Source organism: Camelina sativa, chromosome 1 (assembly GCF_030686135.1).
Source record: "Camelina sativa cultivar CO46 ecotype springtype chromosome 1, ASM3068613v1".
In the NCBI taxonomy this organism is placed as follows: Eukaryota; Viridiplantae; Streptophyta; class Magnoliopsida; order Brassicales; family Brassicaceae; genus Camelina; species Camelina sativa.
Window position 1 is genome coordinate 11,070,284 of NC_141880.1, and position 22,097 is coordinate 11,092,380.

General features: G+C 33.1%; 2 protein-coding genes and 1 pseudogene across 3 annotated transcripts; 2 read left to right on the forward strand and 1 right to left on the reverse strand.

Moving 5' to 3' along the window:
* Positions 1-10,728: 10,728 nt before the first annotated feature.
* LOC147949766 (uncharacterized) lies at positions 10,729-11,627 on the reverse strand. Its single transcript, XM_087456662.1, has one exon. The coding sequence runs from the start codon at positions 11,207-11,209 to the stop codon at positions 10,850-10,852; it is 360 nt and encodes a 119-aa protein (XP_087312788.1). The 5' UTR covers positions 11,210-11,627; the 3' UTR covers positions 10,729-10,849.
* Positions 11,628-13,968: 2,341 nt separating this feature from the next.
* Positions 13,969-15,805, forward strand: LOC104788426 (uncharacterized). Its single transcript, XM_087456666.1, has one exon. The coding sequence runs from the start codon at positions 14,334-14,336 to the stop codon at positions 15,654-15,656; it is 1,323 nt and encodes a 440-aa protein (XP_087312792.1). The 5' UTR covers positions 13,969-14,333; the 3' UTR covers positions 15,657-15,805.
* A 607-nt stretch (positions 15,806-16,412) lies between these two features.
* Positions 16,413-19,161, forward strand: LOC104706996 (uncharacterized; annotated as a pseudogene). The gene is made up of 14 exons (XR_015595512.1): positions 16,413-16,647; positions 16,729-16,828; positions 16,937-17,032; positions 17,108-17,154; positions 17,224-17,347; positions 17,446-17,508; positions 17,591-17,650; positions 17,720-17,881; positions 17,949-18,021; positions 18,102-18,196; positions 18,266-18,402; positions 18,478-18,554; positions 18,652-18,761; positions 18,850-19,161. The product of XR_015595512.1 is annotated as an uncharacterized LOC104706996 (transcript).
* Positions 19,162-22,097: the final 2,936 nt, after the last annotated feature.

Consider the following 22,097-nt stretch of genomic DNA (forward strand, 5'->3'; position numbering starts at 1 on the left):
AAACACAAAAGCAACACACAAATGGATTATATACCAAAAGTTTATGTTTGTATTGGCTGTTGTATTTTATTTTTCTTATATTGATTAAAATACTAAAAGTTGTGGATTGCTTTGTACTTAAACATTATTAGAACATATAAAAAAATTCTGCAAACACAAAAAAAATAGAAAAATAAAAACATCGACACCAACAAAACTATCGAGACCATAGTCATCATCAGATGTATCAAACTGGTGATTGATTTTTATTTTTTCAAATGTTAAGCAAAGCATTTTTGTTTCCCAATAATTATCTACATAAAACATAATGCTGAGAATTTCATGAGCATTCTAATGCATATGGAATTTTACAGACAAGAATAATGTTGGAGTCGGAAATATGAAAGGTACGGTCATGGACCTACGAGTTAATTAAGAAGAAAACTTATAAACAACCACGTCAAAAGAGAAAAAAGTTTAGTGCCAAGGACATCTTGGACAAAGAAAAGGAAGTTAACTTGGACATAAAATTTATCAAAATTTTAGAAGAAGAAAAAAATGAAAATGAAAAAAAGTTAATAAGAATTAGGAAAACAAAACAAAGATGTTAAGGAAAATATCCTAACTTATCATGTGTACTTCTTTTTTTTTTAATAGAAAACCACGCACAAAAGTCTTGTTAGAGGGTGGTATTGGATTCTAATTTATGAAGATTTTTGAAGAGTTCAACAAAATCATTACAAGTGAATAAGTAAAAGATTGTTAAAAATTGCTAGAGAGTTTTGTTGATTAATTTTCTAAAATCTTGTAAAGTCCTCCAAACAATCCATGTATTCTTGTGATATTTTCCATGACTTTATTTTGTAAAAAAAGTATCTAAAATCATGAACCAATAACATAATAATTGAACTCATTAACAATCATAGATTCTATTGTTTTAATTGAATAACATAAAACTTTTAATGACTTTATAAAAGTTTGAATTCAATAACCCAAATTTATTAAGATTTTAAATAATTTTTTACAAATCACAAACTAATAACACTAAACTTTAACATAGTTTAACAAAATCTTGATCTAATAACAATGGATTCTACATAACATTTCAAATCTTTAAAACTCTATTCAAATCTCAAACCAATAACCCCATTTAGTCTTTGAATATCATGCATGGATAAACTATGTGAGTAATGAGAAGCATATGCGGGGCGTTTTCGAAGATCTATCTTTATATGAACTGTGGTTCTTTTTCGGTGTTAGACTATAGTCCCTCAAACTTTTTGGTACTATATATGGATGTTACATATGGTTATTTATCTAGTTAAGTTTGATTGAGTTTAGTTCATGGATGGCCAGCTCTTAAAAGCCCATTTAACAGAACAGTACGTATTTAAGAGGGTTATGACTGGCTTATTTGTTTGCTGCAAATGGTGCATTTGAAAGCTAACTCTAGTTGGTTTGTTTCTAAACGTAGTAATGCGAAAAAAAAACAGTTTGCAAGTTGTTTGCCTTCTTTTTCTCTACACTTAGTAAACTTTATCTAATTTTCAAAATCAAAACACAAGTAGTAAAATTTTAATCAACTGGTATATAGCGAGATGTAGAAAAATTGCGAGTTTCGTAAGTAATTTATGAGAATGAAACTATAACTGATGTCATAATAAAGCTAAACGTATTCAACCACAAATATTCAACATTAGGTGATCCATGATCCTATGAAAGTTGAAACCAGAGAACTTCATAATAGTTGAGTGGATTAATAAATATAAGTACATACTAACACACATTACTATTAGCATACTCTGATTTAAATGAGAACAAAAAGGTTATAATTACATGAAAAGAATACAAAAGAAATTAATGATGGCCTTTGGAGTTTCGCTTAGGATGGCAATTGTTTCCGATCATGCGTACATCACCACTTTAGTGCTAATGCCAAATATAAATTACGAAAAAAAAAGAGAGTTTCTTTTGTTTTCTTTTCCCAAAAACACACGGCATCTTGCTTTGTATATGGTATCAACTGAAGAGAATATTCCATAGATGGCATCAAATGGCCTTGACCCGTTGAATCCAAAACCCCAATGTTAATGAAAATGTTTATAAAATCAAGCTATTAGATGCCCTCCTATTCATTTGTGATAGTCGAGGATTTTGGATCAGTTTTGTATGGTACCACATGTTTTGTTTTTCCCGCTTATTTTCGTCACACAAATCATATTAAATTTGCGTTTCAAATTATTTGGTAGTGCAAATATAAAGTACGTTATCGCATGGTAAATACATTTTAGTTATACAAATTGTGAAATCAATTATTGTAATTCATTCAACATTCACCATTTCACTTTTTAATGTTTGGGTTATTATACGATGATCCGTTTACAAAATGCAATGCTCTTACTACAAACCAATCTTGAGGATGTGATCCATCCTACACTACTTTATTATCCCATCATTTGTGTTTGGTTTTGATACCACTTCGTAAGGTTTTTGATCAATTCTATATCTATTTTCTCACATCTTCCACCCCACTATCAACTCATAAGTCTTATCCTCTTCTAATTTTTGAAAAGTAAAATTAAAGAATTGTTTTTTAGTTATGTCGATCAAATATATACTTTGTTTTCTGTGTTTTCTTTCTTTAATCGTACCATATTGGCAGTCTTTTTCTAATAATATACACTAAATCTTGTTTTTAAGTGTATAAACCCGCAAAAAATATCAAGTAATGGCTCCAACCATAAAATATTATAATTACTTAGGAAAAGCATTTGTGACGAAGAAATAGCGACTAGCGCCAAACCACAGGTTACATTGATTTCTTGAAATAGCGGTATGAGTTGATAACTCATTTTATAAAGTTGTTGAACATTAATTTATTTATATAATAAAACTGATTGTTGGGAGATAATAGTGTAAAATATTGTGACAATTATGAAATGATATTATTCCCACTATGGATCATATTCATATGATTCGGACATAATTTTAATAGAACAATTATATCTATGTACATATTTTCGCTTTTGATATAGAAATGAGATGGTATATTCATAATCTGAACTATATATATATAGCGTCACAGGCGCATAAATTCTCCTCTCATTATTGCATATCCAAGTAGTGTAAATTGGTTGCTCATCTTCCATGAGCCACAGCTTGCCCAATTTCTACGGTTTCCCATCATTAACAAATAAAGGAACTACATATATATAAGGATGATACAAATATATTCATTACATATACGGATAAATTAAAAGAACTTTTTTTATATATAAGTCCGTAAATATCTTTAGTGAAGTCCAAACCATATATATATATATATATGTTGTGATTTTTAAGATTTCTACGTTTTCGGTAACCAGCAGTTTAACCATTTGTTTGGTAATAACATTTTAAATGAGGCTGATCAAATAATATGATTTGTTTAGCTAATAATTTATCAGTGTGTGGAAATTTATATCCATTATTCTGATGGTTCTAACCGTCTAAGCAGCTAAAGTTTCAATAATTTTTAAGAACTTAATTAACAAAAAAAACATATGTAAACTTAAGCTTTTTTCTTTAAGATAGTGGTCCTAATTATAATACAAACAACGACGTTTTTGTCACTAATATTAGTATTATGCATAATACTCAAATTCATGCTCACATACGACATACCAAATCTATGGAAAGTTGTGAAAATTAATCCATCACTAACATAGGCTATACATGTTTAAAGTTTTTAGATTGTTTTTTTTTTTAACTTTTACTGTAGATCTTAGTTCTCTCAAAAATTGAATGATAATTTGTTTAGTTTCTGGTTTAATATATATATATATATATATATTCTTTTTTGTTTTTAAGATAAGTTTTCATTTTTATGTGTTTTATATTACTAGAATTTTCACCTCAAATTTCACTAATGTAAAAATATTTAAGAAATATTATAAATCTCACATAAATTTTGTAAGTAATACCAAAGAAATATTATAGATATATATGAGAAAGTCTGATGCTCATCACTGTGTCTCTTCTTTCAAACATATCATAGAGTAACCATAGTTATGAGTTGTTGCTTTCCGTCTCAATTAAAGTTTTTTTTTTTTTAACTTGTAACCACTCTTAATTTATACATAGTATATTTTTGTAGGTTTTTGTCGTAAATATTCTTTTAATGTTCGTACTTTGTAGTTTATGTATGGAAAAAGTTTTAGTTTGACTTCAAGCCTAATTCGGACTATTGATAAAATTGTAGTGATAAATAGATTATACTCTCTTAATAAACCAGATTTGAAGTACTTGGAGGATAAAAAATCTCTCTGGTTTGGCTCATGCACGTAACTACAAAACTATTATGTTTCCTCTTAAGGGTTATGTTTTCAATGATGAGTTACCTAATGCAGTTTTCCTTTAAACTATTGAAGTTTTTTTTTGTTCTTAGATGGAAAAAAGGTTCAAGTAAATGTTATGATTTTTCAAAGTAAGATTTAGGTATATGATAAAATACTATTTTTCTGTCTGATATACGCAATTTTCTACTTTTAGTTCTGATTTTTTTTTTGTATTTTTTTTCAAACTAATTAGGAGTTTTTGTTGAAACACCCGAATGATGCTTCAGTCCAACCTGTGTGATGGGACTGGTAACTTTAACGCATATAAATGTCACAAGATTTGCCAATCTAAGTTCCTACCTATTGATTCAACTAACCAAGAATTCAACTAAACCGCACTACTATACTTTATCTCACGTAAAAAAATTCTCGTACGTGTCGCATTATTTTTGGGTAAATATTATGTGGAAACTTGACAGCAGATATGCAAATAAGATATTTACGTAATATCTTAATACTAATTCAGAATCAGTAATTAGGGTCTAACACTTATAGAATTGCAAATAGCTTTTAAAAGATTGAAAGAGAAGTCGTGACTGTCGTGTGATCAACACAAAGTATGAAATCCACTCAGTCACTTAGGAACGAAGCAGCCACGGAAGCATTAAAATTATATCATTATATGAAAATTTGGGATCAACGTGGATTAAATAATTAATGAAATAATTAGTCGATTAATTAGGCGTATTGATAAGTTTTAAAATTAATTATGTTCTCAAGGGCCGTTTATGCTGTGCCACATGATTCATATGTCTCCTCTACAGCTCTACTTTTTTGTGCTCTCTACATGATCAGTTCTGAAATCTGGAAGAGAAAATTTTAAACATCCCAAGGATCTTCGTTAGATAGCTAGTGTTCTTGAGAAAGGTATAATATTTCTATCTTTGTATATCCTAATTTTTTCATATTCACATGTTATGAATTATACAAATTATGTTTCTATCGTCCAAACTGTGATACTCACTACCGTCTAGCTAGGTAACTAGTTGTATCTAAACCAAGGAATTTAACCACGTACGTTTCTAGAAATTCTAATACCAATTAACTCATTCGTTAACCTTTACCTATACGTACTGCTTGTACTAATGTCTAATACAAATCTTAACGGAGCAGGACTCTTAATCTGGATCAATATATAATGCCTATGCTTGCATGTGATGAACTAAATGAATTGTATATTAACTTTGAATCTCAACATATCACTTGGCTATATTACAAAAGTGGTGATTGCTTTTGATGCTCTTAGAATATGAGCTTCTCTTTGTTTACGATCAGATCCACTGTACTTTTAGAATCTCGAATCCCCCAATGTTTATAAATTTATAATCAGTAAACACATCATATTGCTGATGTGCGTTATATATATAGAGATCGTATAACTAAAGGGTACGTACACATATAATATAATTTAGGCAAAACCATGGCCAAGTAAATAATAAAGAAATTAAAGAAATAGAGGTATTGTGGTTTAGTTGTACTCCACAGTATCGAACGAGTGACACTGTGAAATAATGCATCTACTGAGAATTTGGTGATAGAAATTTAATAATCCATTTTGGGGAAAACATAAAAAAAGGTTTTTGTGTTCTTTCACTTTATTCTTCTTATATTATCAAAATCGCATTAATGTGATTAAAATGACGTTGGAACAGTCCACTCCATAATTTTTGTTTATTTTGTATTTTTTTAGTAATTTTTATTTATTCATGTTGGTTGATTTTGTTCGTCCACTTGATTTTTTTTTTATCCTAAATCTGAATCACCAATATTCCTAGTGGATTTGTTGGTACTGTTGAGAATCTTGCATCTCAGCTTCGATTCAAATACGTACTACGTAGAGTATTATATATCGAAGCTAATTACAAACGTAAAAGTTTAACGAGTTCAGGAACGTTACATGTATGGCACATTGATCATAAATCATAATACACCAATTCAACACATTGTTTTACATCTTCGAATGATCGAAATTTATCGACTTGCAACACCTTTTACGAAATATTAATAAGTAACAGGAGATAGTTAAGTTATAACAACATCAATCTTTTTTTCTTTGTCAACCAAACAACATCAATCTTATGAAATAAATTAGAAGTACTATACTAATATATATGAAAAATGTAAGAACTATATATATATATATATATATATATATATATACCCCTTTGCAGTAGAGAATCTAGTTTTCACAAGTCACAAAAACTTTTTCTGGATGTGAATTTTCAGAAGAAAAACAAAATGAGTAAACCACATATATACTTGGCCACCAAATGTGTTCATACACACTTGCAATATATTCTTCAAAAGTTGTACTCTCAAGAAAGATACGAAAGAAAAGTAAATGCATACATACTATTGTCAGAACTCAAAAGTAGCAGACAAGTATTCCAACTATTTCTCATCTCTCTCTTCTCATGCCAATGTGTATTATTTGGTATTAAAATCATCAGTATTTGCAGATCCCACCACTCTCCTTGTCCCATTAATCTTTTATTGCTATACATATATATATATATATATATATATATATATATATATATATATATGGGACAAGTGAACAACGAGTGATCAAATGTCGTGAGATTCTAAGATTCTATAATCATTTACATATTGATATATTTATTTTACGGGAATATCAAATACATATATGTTTAAAAGATACACATACTAGAAAAACACTTTGTTTCAGTTTGTTTCCTTTTTACTGTAGATAATTTTCTTAATATATTAACATTCAAGAGATTTTTTTTAGAAAGATGTAACATAAAAATATGTTTATAAAAAAATTGAAAATTTTCTCAACCTATCTTTTTCCTTTTTTTTGGAACTCTGGCAGACAACCAAACTTCCACGAAGTGCTGACACGATTCGTTGCACTTCCTAGCTTCTATTAATAAATCAGTGCCCACAATTTTACTCATCTAAATTTTTTAACAAGTGGGCTACATATAGGATTTAGCAATTTAATTCCGTACGAGATTTATTAATATACTATATTAAGGGATATCTAAAACAATAATATACAATTATAAGCACTAATTCTATGAGGTCAAAGGGAAAAAAACAAAGATCATGTCAACGACTGGGTGGCTGTTAACGAGCTTTTTCATCCCGTCTACGTGTATTCACATCTTTGTTTATACAGTAATTATCTATTTATTACAATTATTTGATAAAAGATTCTATTTTCATATGAGTACATGTAATATGAAAGCCTGTTGAAAAAAAAAAATTCATGCTAACATATTCTAATAATATGTATTTTTGTTTAGTTAACACTGATGCATACATTTGTTGCAGTTGTTCTATACGTTATTATCATTCAGAACCATATATAATATCTATATCTTGTTGGTCACATAGAAAGTCTTACCAGCCTAATGTACGTAGAACCAATACACGGATTCTAGGAATTTAAATTTTTAAATACCGCTAAAAACTTTTATTTAAATTTGTATTGTGGACTTGAAAAATATAAAGCAGTAGTCGTTAAACACTTTAAGAAACCAAGCCATTAAAATACAAAACTCTAGATAAACTCAAGCTTATAATGGCACAATCAAAAAGATTTTGAGTTCTACCAATCCCAAATATCTGAGCCAGAGGTCAACTAAATGTGACAATGTGTCTTTTCAAATTCATGGAACCATTTGATAAAGTAAGAGATCCGGTAATGAATTTAAAACTGGAAATTAAAGTGGGAAAAGTTTAAAGATCGATTGGCTAATGGTGGTTTACTGATATGCTTTCATCTCTTTAACCGAAATGACATTCATAATATATGAACTATGAAACATCAAATTGGATATTTATGGATCTCGAAAAGAACTTTCAAACTGACTCACAAATCCACTATTCCATACTGTCATTGTATTATATCTTTAAATCTTTTTACTTTTTTCTCAGAAGTCTTCCACATTTCTTTGTACCCGAGGTTGACCATTAACACATGAGGATATTTATAATTGAATAATTTTTGACAAGTAGTTTAAAGCTACCATTTATAACCTAATCGTTATCCGAAATGATGATGTAAAGACGTATCAAAACTTTTAGAGGCTTTTGGATGATCTCAAACACAAGTTCGTAATAAACAATGAACTAACAAATTACATTTTTGTATAATATTAACGAAAGATAGTCGTCTTATTTGCATTATTATTATCACTATCGAAAGAGTTTACTAAATCTTTTTGTCAATTCATTTAATTTCCATAGAGAAATATGTTTGGCATACTGCGTTAGTACCAGATCAGATATCCCTAAATGAATATAGCTTATATATAAGGAAAATGGGAAAAGAAATAAGCAACTAAAAGTGGGTAAGTGTAAAAAGATCGGAGGCTGATGGCTTTCCTACAAGTGATTCAATGTGAATAGCATATGAAAAATGATCGTATATAACTAAATTAAATTATCATAAAAGCATGAAAGATTTGGATTAAATTTATAAAAGCCGCCAAGAAGGAAAAAAAAAAGGTTATATATATGTTTTGTTGTGTTCAAGTGATAGAAAATGTGAAAGTGTCTTTGACAAAAGATGTTGGTTCGACTCATAGAAGACAACCACGTATACACAAGTTAAATTCTAGTCTAATGTTTTCATTAGTAGCATTTATCATAAGTTAGTTTTCATAATTATATTTGTATATATTAGTTGTAGCAGATTTAGATATCTAGGCTAAAATTGAACAAGCATGTCCTAGATTAAGGAGTTAACATGATGACGTCTCCTCTAATGGCTATTATTTCGATACTCCATATTTGGATGAACAATGTATGACGGTGATGATAACAATGATCATGAACACCATGGGGTGGTGGAAATTTAGGTGGTAGCTATGAATCATGATGATTATGATCCCATCATCAACAGTTTCATGATATTTTACATATAATTAAAACAAAACAAATCCAATTTGGCTGTGAATGTTCAAGTCATATATTTTGGCCAATGCAATCATAGGAGAGAAAAAAATAATTGAAAAGCAAGATCAACGAAGATAATTGGTGGTTACTTAGACCTTTATATCATCTAGTGATTATGAAAAATGCTTGTATCAATTATATAGTGGTGATAATTTGAGTAGTGGACCTTCCTTTTGTAATGGGCCTTAAGTCGTATCTTCTTCACATTATTAACTTCTTAATTCTTATTAACCCTCTCACGACCTCATTAGACCAAATGTTCTATGTTTTTTTGGAAACAATCATTTCGTTTTACATCTCTACTTTATTGACCCAATAATATATTTTGAAGTCCTAAATATAGTTAGCCACTAGTGTTGCAACTCGTACCAGTTTTATAAACTACTTTTAGGTTTTAAATTGAGAATATGTGAGTCACACTTGAAACACACAAAATCAAGTACCAATATCTATATAATATGCATAACTCGATCAAATGTAATAGGTTAATGCTACAGAAACTTCTCTTACGAAATAAATTACACAAACCTCTACTTTTGGTTAAGTTCGATCGTCTTAAAATAACAAATATGGTTCAACGTACAGATCATCACTTCAGTTATGGTTATGGAATCCCAATTAATTATATTTGTATGTATATACATATATATATTATGATTTATGAATGTGTAATGTATTATGTATGTTTATGATTAATTTGTTTTATTCAAAAATTATTTTGATAAAGAAAAGTAAACGAAGTTTTTTTAAAATCTTTGCTTATTAAAATGTCTTCAATATCCCCCTTTTGATCATTGCTTATTAAATTCTAATTTCAATGTTCCCCACTTGGTTTTTAGAGGTCGCTATTACCTTCTTCCCACCGCATTTGCTTTGGTTCATAATTATAACTTTTTTTTAATACACTGAATACAGTTTTTTCACTAGCTAATTGCAAGACCTCTAGCAAAAATTTGTGCAACAAAGATCGACAGACCCAAAAGATGGTAATAATTACAAACTATTCAACGCTTTGTTTTCTTGGTAGAGCGTTTTTGCTAGCTAGGTCGATTGATATATCTTTAAAAAAATTTGTGGGCGTGTCTTAATTGATGAGAATCGGAATGTGACAATCTCTAGAGTTATGTAGGTTTGTTTATGGTGCTGATCATGTGCTCATTTCCTCAACGAATTCGTAGATGCCACTTTGAATGATGCTTAATTTGTTTTACTTGTGCGTGAATATTGTACTACAACCAATGCATGTCTCTCTTCATCCACATATGGTTCACACACACACGTGTGCAACGAACCACACAGACACAAGTATATCTTTTCACAATTTTCACTATAACTTATGGTTATGCAAAAATCAAATAATGATGAACCCATTTAAAGATGATGGCCAGACCTTTCATATATAAGATCGAGATCCAAGTTGATGATGTATATGTAGCTAATAAAATGACAAAACACAAGTCTACAATTATTATTTCATCATTGTGTGACACAAAGAGACTATCGTTAAGAAAACACTAAAATACACGGAAAATTAAAATGTTAACGACCTTAGTAAAACTGTAGGTTCACATCTGGATCCATTTAGCAAGCTGGGTCGGGTTAACCACACCAGGGACGTGGTTCCCATCTGTTTTGAACACATCCGCCACGTCAGAGTAGTAGCTCTGCCGAGCCTTTTTCGTTTCCCTCTGTTGCTGCTGCTGCTGCGGTAGTGGGGACGGCGAGACAAGCGGCCCAACTTCGGCCCATCCAGGATACAGCTTTCGGCCCAGCATAGTCCCGCACGTGAGGAACTCGTGCGCCATGTAGCCAGCCAAGAGCCAGTTCGGTGCATCAGCGCCCTGACTCTGAGAATGAGTGGCGCCTCTTCTTGGATCACTCGACTGTACGCCACGCGCTTGGTGGTGGTATTGGTTTTGATTCATTTGTTTTTCTTCTTTTATCTTTATGTAAACAAGGATCAGGGGTAAAAACGTCAATTCATTTTTAATCTGAGGCGAAAAGCGTCAAAACGCATGACTGTCGAGAAAAATAAGCGAACACAGACACAAAAAAAAACATATAATAATATTATTTTTTTTTCAAAATTAAGATTTAAAAAGAAAAAAAGTTTTTTTTAAGGGAATAAAAAAAAAACGATCGGAGGAGGCGGATGAATCTGAGAGTATACGGTGCCTTCGTGGATCGGGGAAGTATGATGCAGGCGTAGATCAGAGTTTGAGATATTGTCGCCGGAGATCGACGGAGGAGGAAAAGTGGATAAATTAGAGAGAGATAGAGAGAGAGAGAGAAAGAGAGATGAGAAGTGGAAAAGTCGCAGGCGTGAATTCTTCTTATTATCTGGATGTTTTAAAAACAAATCTCAAAAATAATAATAATGAGGCCTTTAATGGGCTTGAATAAATACTAGTGTCTAGTGGGTTTAATACAGGCCCAATAGTAGAATTGAAAAGAGCTTCGTCCTTTGTGTAACTTTTCTCTACAGTTTGTTTTCATCTCTTTTTCTCTTAGTGGTTTTTGTAGGCAAGAGAGTTATCTTACGAGACCGTATCCGTAATACAGCCCGTGAACTTGTTAAAGTCTTCGTGTGTTTAAATCGCGGTTCTCAATCTTGACATAACGAGACGAGGTCACGATCGAGGATCACGAGGTACGTACTCACGACTGTATAAGTGGTAGTAGATTTTCATGACTCAATGATAATGACAAAACAGAAAAAAAAATAGTGTTTTTAAAAAAAAAAATATTTCAGGGCTCTAGACAATAGATTAATGCTATAAAAAGTGTGTACAACTCTAAACAATCACACACATATACACGAAACCATAGATGAAAGAGAAAAATATAGACTTTTTTTCTTTCTTTTGTAATCTCATTTGTTTTTCTCAAATAAAAGTATAAGTACTAAACTATCAGTAATAAAGAAATTTATACAATATGGACACGAAAAACAACATTCATAAAATAAAAAGCTAGAGTAGCGACATTATTCATAGAATTTTGCACCATATGCATGCATTGATTACAAATTCTGTTCAACTTACATATTTGGTAATTTGTTCTTTTAACTATTTAAAATCCTAATTCTTTCATGTCGGGACGATCGAGTGTGGATGAAGCAAATCGGGATGTGGATTTATTTAAGAAAGTAGACACCAATCTCTTTCAAATACTGTTTATAGGAGTATAACATTACTCCAACCTCCTATTAACTGCATCAAAAGTCCAAGCGATTAATGCTTACTTTTGATTTTTGTTTAAGCACTGTCATTTAATTCATTTTGGTCTACCCTACTAAGAAAAAAAAAGCAATTATGAGACGAGAAGTAAACTAAACTACATTAATGAAATTTGGTTAACACTATGGGTGGCTAGTTTAACCAAACCAGAGTCGTCTATCGGTCTATGTGTAATCTGTTTTAGGTTAACTATGTACAACATGGTCGGTTAATATAAGATGGAAACCAAGTTGAGTCGATAACCTTAGTATGGTTACTAATGATAGTTTAACATTATTATTTTGATTGTAATTAACCGAACTGAATCAAACTCGGAAAGAGCCAAAAGAAACATAAACCACTCACCCCTAAGAAACGGGAAAGGATATTAAGATCCTCAGGAATTCCATTGTTACGAAATAAACCCAAAAGTTTGTCAACCACTGAAACAATTCGTGTTCCATGTAGCAGTCTCTTATTGGTGGATGAGTACGTACACAAGTGGTCTGTATTTATTCAATATCATTGCATTTAGGTTAGGACATAATAGGTCAGAAAATAATGGACGGCTTTTTTTGTTCAAACTGCAATAAATTCTTCATCTAACTCGCACATGGTTTGGTATGGAAGCTCCAATGGTTATTTGTTTCTTATTAAAAAAAATATATTCATATGAATTAGATTTATATGAAAAACTACCAATGACGACATTATAGTAAAATAAATTAATATCACTAATCAAAAGAGTTCACGTGTGAAATTATCATCGGATGCATTGTGAATTTGTTAATGTCCAAAAGACATTATTTATTTATAAATCAATAACACAACATGATAGTATTTGATCTAATCAAACTATAAACACATCACCTTTGTAGTTGGTTACGTTAAAAGAAATACAACCTTTGAATTGTGAATTGAATATAAGAAAAACAAAATGCACACATTACAAATATATTAGTTTTTTTGGGCAAATATTTAGTATTTTTATTATTATTATTTGTTTTTTTTAATTGATTCCAATCCAAAAAATAGCAAACTCATTCCTTAAAGTGAAAGAAAAAGTAAAAGGGGATCACATTATCATTATAAAAAAAAAGTCTATTCTACAATTATGCAAGTGCAATGAAAATGAAATTTATATTTTCAATTCAATTAATTTCCTGCATGAATATTAAAATTTGAAACCAACCTCTTTTGTTTTCATTGTATCAAAACTAGCAGAGTTTTGTGGCACAATTGACAGAATTTTTTTTGTTGGATTTAGTATTTATAAATGAAAGCGGCGATGAAAAGATTTTGATATAAGACAAACAAAAAGAAACTGACGTATTAATTAATTCATGATCAGTTGTTTTGTTTTTTTTAGATTTACTTATGAGTTCTTTACTTATCATAATAAAGAAGATAGTAAGATACAATTACTTAATTATCATGAGTATTTTATTCATCATATTAACAGACTGTTACGAGCTCCTCTAACCGTTGATGTGTCAGATAGTGCAAGGTAATTTGGGTAAAAACGGTTAAAAGCCTACTTGTTAGATATACATATTAAGTGGGTTTCTTGGTTTTTTTTCTACAATATATGATTAATTATTAGTGAGATTTGTTACAAGAAAACATGTGGAGAAGAGATCGCAAAAGGATTTAGGGAATTGAATGCAGTGAGTAAGTAGAGTACGTAGTAGTTAGTAGTTGCAGTAAGTTAATGCAAAGATTAAAGTAGATAATTAAGTGTTGCTATATAATCGACCGTCTTTGCTGGTTAGTTTTGATCATCGGGCAGTGCAATCTGCAAATTAACAAACATACTCCAAAAAAAAAAAATATGGGGCGTCTCGTTAGAGGAGCTACTCTCGTGGCTTTGTTATGTTTCCATGTTTTTGTGGTGAATGTTGCTGCGAGAGATGTGAGTTCGGGAAAAGATGAGGACGAGAAGACTTTAGGTGGCAAGGGTGGTGGCTTTGGCGGCGGGTTCGGTGGAGGATCCGGTGGTGGATTTGGAGGAGGAGCTGGTGGTGGATTTGGAGGAGGAGCAGGCGGTGGTTTTGGAGGAGGCGGTGGTGGAGGTGGAGGTGGCGGAGGAGGTTTTGGTGGTGGACATGGTGGAGGTGTCGGAGTTGGCGGTGGCTTTGGTAAGGGTGGTGGAGTTGGTGGTGGTATCGGAGGTGGACACGGTGGAGGAGTTGGCGGTGGCATCGGTAAAGGCGGTGGCATTGGTGGTGGAATAGGCAAAGGTGGAGGAGTTGGCGGCGGCATTGGCAAAGGCGGTGGAGTTGGTGGCGGCATTGGCAAAGGCGGTGGAGTTGGTGGCGGCATTGGTAAAGGTGGAGGAGTTGGCGGTGGTTTTGGTAAAGGCGGAGGTGTTGGCGGTGGAATTGGCAAAGGCGGAGGAGTTGGCGGTGGTTTTGGTAAAGGCGGAGGTGTTGGCGGTGGAATTGGCAAAGGCGGAGGAGTTGGCGGTGGTTTCGGCAAAGGTGGAGGAGTTGGTGGTGGAATTGGCAAAGGTGGAGGTATTGGCGGTGGCATTGGTGGTGGAATAGGCAAAGGTGGCGGAATTGGTGGAGGCATTGGCAAAGGCGGAGGCATAGGTGGCGGTATTGGTAAAGGTGGAGGCATTGGTGGTGGAGGTGGATTTGGTAAGGGTGGAGGTATTGGCGGGGGTATTGGCAAAGGCGGAGGCATTGGAGGCGGTATTGGCAAAGGCGGAGGTATTGGCGGAGGAGGTGGATTTGGCAAAGGCGGGGGCATTGGAGGCGGTATTGGCAAAGGCGGAGGTATTGGCGGAGGAGGTGGATTTGGCAAAGGCGGAGGCATTGGAGGCGGTATTGGCAAAGGCGGAGGTATTGGCGGAGGAGGTGGATTTGGCAAAGGCGGAGGCATTGGAGGCGGTATTGGCAAAGGCGGAGGTATTGGCGGAGGAGGTGGATTTGGTAAGGGTGGAGGCATTGGAGGCGGTATTGGCAAAGGAGGAGGTATTGGCGGTGGTATCGGAGGAGGAGGTGGCTTTGGTGGAGGAGGTGGCTTTGGGAAAGGTGGAGGTATTGGTGGAGGAGGTGGATTTGGTAAAGGCGGAGGATTTGGCGGTGGAGGTTTCGGAGGCGGAGGTGGAGGAGGCGGCGGAGGAGGTGGCGGAATTGGACACCACTAAACGAAAATACATGAAGACGTTGCATTGAGTGCATGTCTCACGTCACGTCACGTACAACATGGTTTACAAGTTTGAGTGTGTTACCAAATATACTACTAGAGCTTTATGTACTTTGTCTTTATTTGAATTACGAGCTATGAGTTTTGTTAGACGCACTCTAATAATTTCCATTTTATTATGTAAAACACTAGGATTTGTATTTGGTGGGAAGTCAATGTTCTTATAAAATCTGTTGATTGTGACTACACAACCGGATCAAAATGAAGAACAAACAGGATGATTTAAGAACTTGGTTTAATTAAAAGGCTTTGATCAATATAATTGGTCTGTTTGTAATGGTTAAGGTTGGTTATATTGTAACCGACTATACGTAATTCATGAGCTCGTAACTTGTGAGGTTTCTGTTGATTCTTGAACTCGTTAACTCGTTAAATCTTTTGCTTACTTCTGCAACAAGTTTCTTAGATATTCAACGTGTTGGTTTAAATATTAAAATAATTCTTGTGAAGTTTTCGAAACTTACGAATTGATTTGTGTTGCTGGCATTTTGATGATATAAGATTTTGAATTGATTTTGGTTGATCCATATCCGTTAGGTGCATGCTTAGTCTTAGGTGTCTTTGTTTAAGATCACCTAACTGACACTTAATGGATCATAAAAAACAACACCTACGCTACATTTCATTGTCTCTCACTCTCTCACTCTCTAATGCATTGAAGTTACATTTTACACATCAATGATCACACAAGCAATATATCTCTCAGGCTAATACTATCATTTCTAATTATACCAGTTCTCTCCCTCTACAATTTTGTTATTATACCTTCTACTTCTTCAGGCTGGTAAAGTGGCTTCACAAGGTCTGTTAGGTAACGATATGGTGACTTCTTCGAGAAACCAAAACCGCATGGTCATGTCTCTAACTGAAAAAGTGGCTCGGTTTTTCGTTACTAGATTCTTGACACAATCCATATCAACCGGTTGTGTAACGTGAGTCCCCCTCCTCTGTCTAAAATGTATAACTTCCTAATTCTGTCATTAGAAACGTTACATTTAGTTATATCCTAACAGAATAATTGAAGGGGAACCAATGATCACATTCCAAGGAGAGGATTTGAGATGTCACTTGAAGTCTGAACTAGAGATTCACAGTCCTCAATTTTACTGGAAGGTTAGCCTAGAACATTGATGGTTCAAATTAGAAGAGCTCTTTGGATCAGTGGAAACTGTTTTCTTCTGAAGCTCAAGAACTGGATTCTTGATTCTTTTTTTCCCACAGGTTATGACACGGTCTGATTTAGGACTTGCTGATGCTTATATTAACGGAGATTTTTCGTTTTGCAATAAGGAAACAGGACTTTTGAATCTTATCATGGTATGGTACATAACATTATTGAAGCATGGAGATTGATTTTTCAAAACTTCTGATCAACAGATTGAAAACTTGCAGATTCTCATTGCCAATAGAGATTTGAACTTAAGTCTTGCTAAAAATAGGTAAAGTTTGAAACGTTCAGCTAATTTTTTTTTTCAGTTGTCCCATTGCACTTGTTTTGGATTTTGCAGGGGTTGGTGGAAACCTATGTTTCTGACTACTGGTTTAGCATCTGCAAAGCATTTCCTAAAGCATTTCTATAGGCAGAACACTTTAACTCAAGCTCGAAGGAACATTTCACGTCACTATGACCTTGTAACTTGTCTTATGCCCATATGTTATTGTCTCAAAGATGAACATTTCTTTGCTGTTGTAAGTGTAATGATTTGCATCCATCATGAGTAAACTTGCAGAGTAATGAGCTTTTTGCTTTATTCTTGGATGATACCATGTCTTATTCCTCTGCGGTATTCAAGGTGACAATGAAACATCTTCACTCTCTTGCTTTTTGCTAGTCCGACGTTAAACTTTCGCCATTTAAGACGTTTATATTTATAGTCAGGTGATGAAGATCTAAGGACTGCACAAATGAGAAAAATATATCTTCTCATTGATAAGGTAACATATATATGCAAGAACTTGACATTTTCTCTGTTCTTTAGAGAATTGAAAAGTGGGAAATTTCAGGCTAGGATAAAGAAGAATCATGAGGTTTTAGATATTGGATGCGGATGGGGAACTTTGGCCATTGAAGCGGTGTGAATAACTGGATGCAAATACACTGGCATTACTCTTTCTATTGAACAGCTTAAATATGCAGAAGCAAAAGCTAAAGAAGCTAGACTTAAGGTTTGTATACAATCCATTAATTCAGTTTCTGATCTCCAATGCTATATTACTAACTATTTAATTTCAGGACCGGATAACATTTAAGCTCTGCGATTATCGCCAACTATCTGATGCTCAAAAATATGACAGAATTATATCTTGGGAATATCTCTCTTGTATATCAAAATATGAACTTTTTGTGTTATGAGTCTATGACGACATAACATTTTCGATGTTTTCAGTGAGATGCTAGAACATGTTGGCCACGAATTCATGGAGACATTTTTTAGTCATTGTGAAGCTGCGCTTACAGAAGACGGCATTCTTGTCCTGCAGGTAACACTTACATGCATGATTTTTTTTATCTCATGTTTGCACAACCGTTAATGTTTAACAATAATACAGTTCATATCGATACCTGAAGAACGCTACAATGAGTACAGACTAAATTCTGATTTTATAAAAGAGTACATATTCCCTGGTGGATGCCTTCCTTCGTTAGCCAGAGTTACTTCAGCCATGGCCTCTTCTTCTAGGCTATGGTATAAATGCATATATGTATTGTTTTTTTCGCCATCTCTCTTTGTCAAATCAATTTAATACTTAAGAAAATACAGCATTGAACACGTTGAGAACATTGGGATTCATTACTACCAAACGATGAGATTGTGGAGGAAAAACTTCTTGGATAGACAAAACTAAGATAAATATATTAAAACCATTTCCTCTGTTTTCTGTTCTTGACTAAGTATGTTTCCGCTCATATTGTCTAGATAAATACTATCATCTGTGTAGACAAATCACGGATCTTGGATTTGACGATAAATTCATAAGGACGTGGGAATATTATTACGACTATTGTGCAGCTGGTTTCAAGACTCGTACCCTTGGAGACTACCAGGTAACACACAAACTCGAACGTGAGCCAGAAACATATATAACCATGCATCTTCATTCAAATAACTAATTGCTTTTATGCAACATTGCAGGTAGTTTTCTCACGTCCCGGGAACGTGGCTGCATTCAGTGATGATGATCCATTCCGCAGCTCTCCTTTAACTCATGAAAAACAACATTTGATGAATCACTTCCAAATTCCAATCTGAAGTACCTCTCCTATTTGTTGTGCTTCACCGTAAAGTTGCATAGTTTGTGAGGGATAATATCTGGATTGTAAATAGAATCTGTTCTCATTAAGTTGACTCGTATATAAGCGTAAATGACTTCTTCTGTGGTCATCAGACTCATCACTACCGTTTATATTTGATTATTCATAATCTTTAAAAATATCTGATTTTTTTTTTTTGTATATTTGCTTTACTTTTTGTTGTCACCCGGAAAAAATTGTATAAAATCAGATTATATTTATAATACTAAATCAAAAAAACAAATTAGTTGTTTAACCAAATAGATATTTCTAAATATCGTTTTTTGCAACGAATTTAATAAACTAATATTTTGTCTATTCTAATAAAATTGTCTTAATTAGTCTTAATGATCATATATTTTTTTGTTGTATTTCTAATGGCATGTTAATTTTTATACTTTTAATGTTATTTTTATAAATATACTTCTCAATTAAACTTTAAACATTGGGGGTTTTTGCTTAATATATATGTGATTTTTATAAGGGACACTTGCAAAAATAGACTACAAACTTGAGTCAATTGCAATGTTAGACCCCTTTTTTTCTCTTTCCAACTTTTGCCACTTTCTCTCTATTAAATCCTTGTCCATTCATTGTATTCACAAAAATGCCATTATTTCTGATTTATTTGAATTTCTTGCGAAAATGTTTATTACATCCATATCCTCATCTTCTTCTTTTATTTACGGTTGTACCACCGCCATCAATTTTCCAACAACCATAAACAACCAAATTTGAAGCTCTTAATGCTTCAACAACCTGAATTTGTAAGCTTAAATAACAGTCAATGCTAAGAGAACTTCATTTTCTTCCATCTCCTCTCCATTTTAATCCTAGAAAACATTTATCTTGCTATATATCATGATTCTTGGATAGTGATTAAGTTAGCGCTGGGTTTCTTCCGTGGTGACTTAAGACGACGTCCTTGGTGTTTGACATTGCGAACAACCACCGTCAGGTTATTTTCTGGTAGATTTCGTGATTTTTCTTGTGTTTTTGTTGAAATTAGACTTCATTTGTTAGTCGAACCATCATAATATAATGTAAAGTATATTATTTGGTCAGTTTTGCAATTTAAAGTTTATCGAGTTTCGAGCCCGTATACTAAAATGTCAGTCTCCTTAATTTCATTTGGAAACAAAAAAATATGTCTTAGACTGCATTATAATATTTCTAACGGATACTTCCTTTACAGTCTACTAAAGTGTATTTTTGCAGTTGACCAAATTATTGACTTTTTAGTCCAGACTGTCAAACGAAGTCTTCACATGAAAAAAGGTAGTAGACTTCTATAGTGGTTAGTTTTGCAATTGACCAAAATATAAAAGTATTGACCATAATATTATTTATAAAAAATTACCAAATTGACTGCAAAAGAAGTCTACTAGTGAAAAAATTAAAATGTTGGTCAACTCCAAAAATGACCAGGGCAGACTGCAAACGAAGTCACTATTTATGGAGACTTCGTAAGTAGTCTAATTGTGAAAAGTCAAATTTGGTCAATTGCAAAACTAACCACAACGAAGTCTAACTTTTATAGTTGACGGATTTACGAAGTCTACTTGTTAGATAGAAGTCTACTACAAAGTCAATGGTTTGGTCAATTGCACAAAATAACCAGTGTAGACTGCATTCGAAGTTAACTTTTTGAAACTTTCAAAGAAGTCTACTCTTTTTTTATGTTTTGAATTGCATAACTGACCCAAAAATTAACAAAGGAAGACAACAAAAGAAGTCACCATAATAGTAGACTTCAAAAGGTGTCTGCTTTATTAAATTCTAATTGCAAAAATAGACCACAAGTAATAGACTTCACAAGTAGTCTCTCTATAGAGACTTGTTCATGTATACAATGTTGACATCAACATGAAGTCCTCAGAATTTGAAAACCAATTTGCAACAAGTTGGTGAATAATTTTAAAGATTTTCTTGTTGTACTCTTTGACATATGTTATGTACTTGCTTCTGTATGTTTTTGAAATGATTATGTATTATACATATGGAGAAATCAAGTTTTTGGTTTTCATAGGCAGTTAGGTTATTAAATTATACTTATTTAGGAAGTCAAACTGTTGGATTTATCTCTAAAGTCTGTACAACTGAAATGGTCTTTAATTGGAAATTTATAAAGATTTTTTTTGATTTTTTAGTTCGTACGTGTTATATCGGTTATGTAATTGCCTATGTATATTTTGACGATGGTAAAATTTTTATACTTTTTGCTTTCCTTAGGTTATTAGGGTTTAGGGGTTAGGGTTTAGGGTTTAGGGTTTATGGTATTTTAACTTGCTGCTTATTCTTTCATGTAAATGGCGCAAATACCTGTTGTTTTCGGAGTATGGCTGACGAGAAATGGGTCTTGGCATTTTGACATGGATGGACGCAAAGGTGGGAGAATGTTTTTTTTGCGGCACGGTTGTACATACGCTGAGCTTGTTGAAATGGTTGTAGAAGATTATCTTATTGACAAAGAAACAAATATGGTTCAGCTATCGTATCCCTTAACAGAGATGATGCTTCAGCAATTGCCTCAAGATACCCCTCATGTCTATGTCACAAATGATAGATAAGTTCAGAACTTGATAGATTTTAGTAGTAGGAATGTTGTTCGCCTTTGCGTCTCTACGTAGTGCATGGATGGACATCCGGTTATGCCGCTCAACTCTCGTTTTGTTGACAATGGAGAGCCAACAGCTGAATTTGGTAACGATGTAGATCCAGGTGCCGATGAGTGTGCAGATGAATGTGCAGAAGAATGTCATGAAACTGATCATACATATGAGAAGCCGAAAGATGTTGATGACATGGATTTCGATTACAGTGAGTACGGGAAATTTAAAGATGAAGATGACGAAAGAGAAGGAGATGACCTTGGACTAGATGCTGAAGAAGGAAAACCGTTTTTTGGTGGTATTCATGGACAGTTAAATAATCCTTGGATAGACCAACCAAATATCTGAACGTGCATATATGTTCTATTGTGGACCGCGTAGCTAACCGTAAGCATTGCACCTCAAAATATATTGGGACGCTTTTCATCCACCGTGTAGGAATAGTGGAGGTGTTGTTCCACAACATATCGAAGATTCA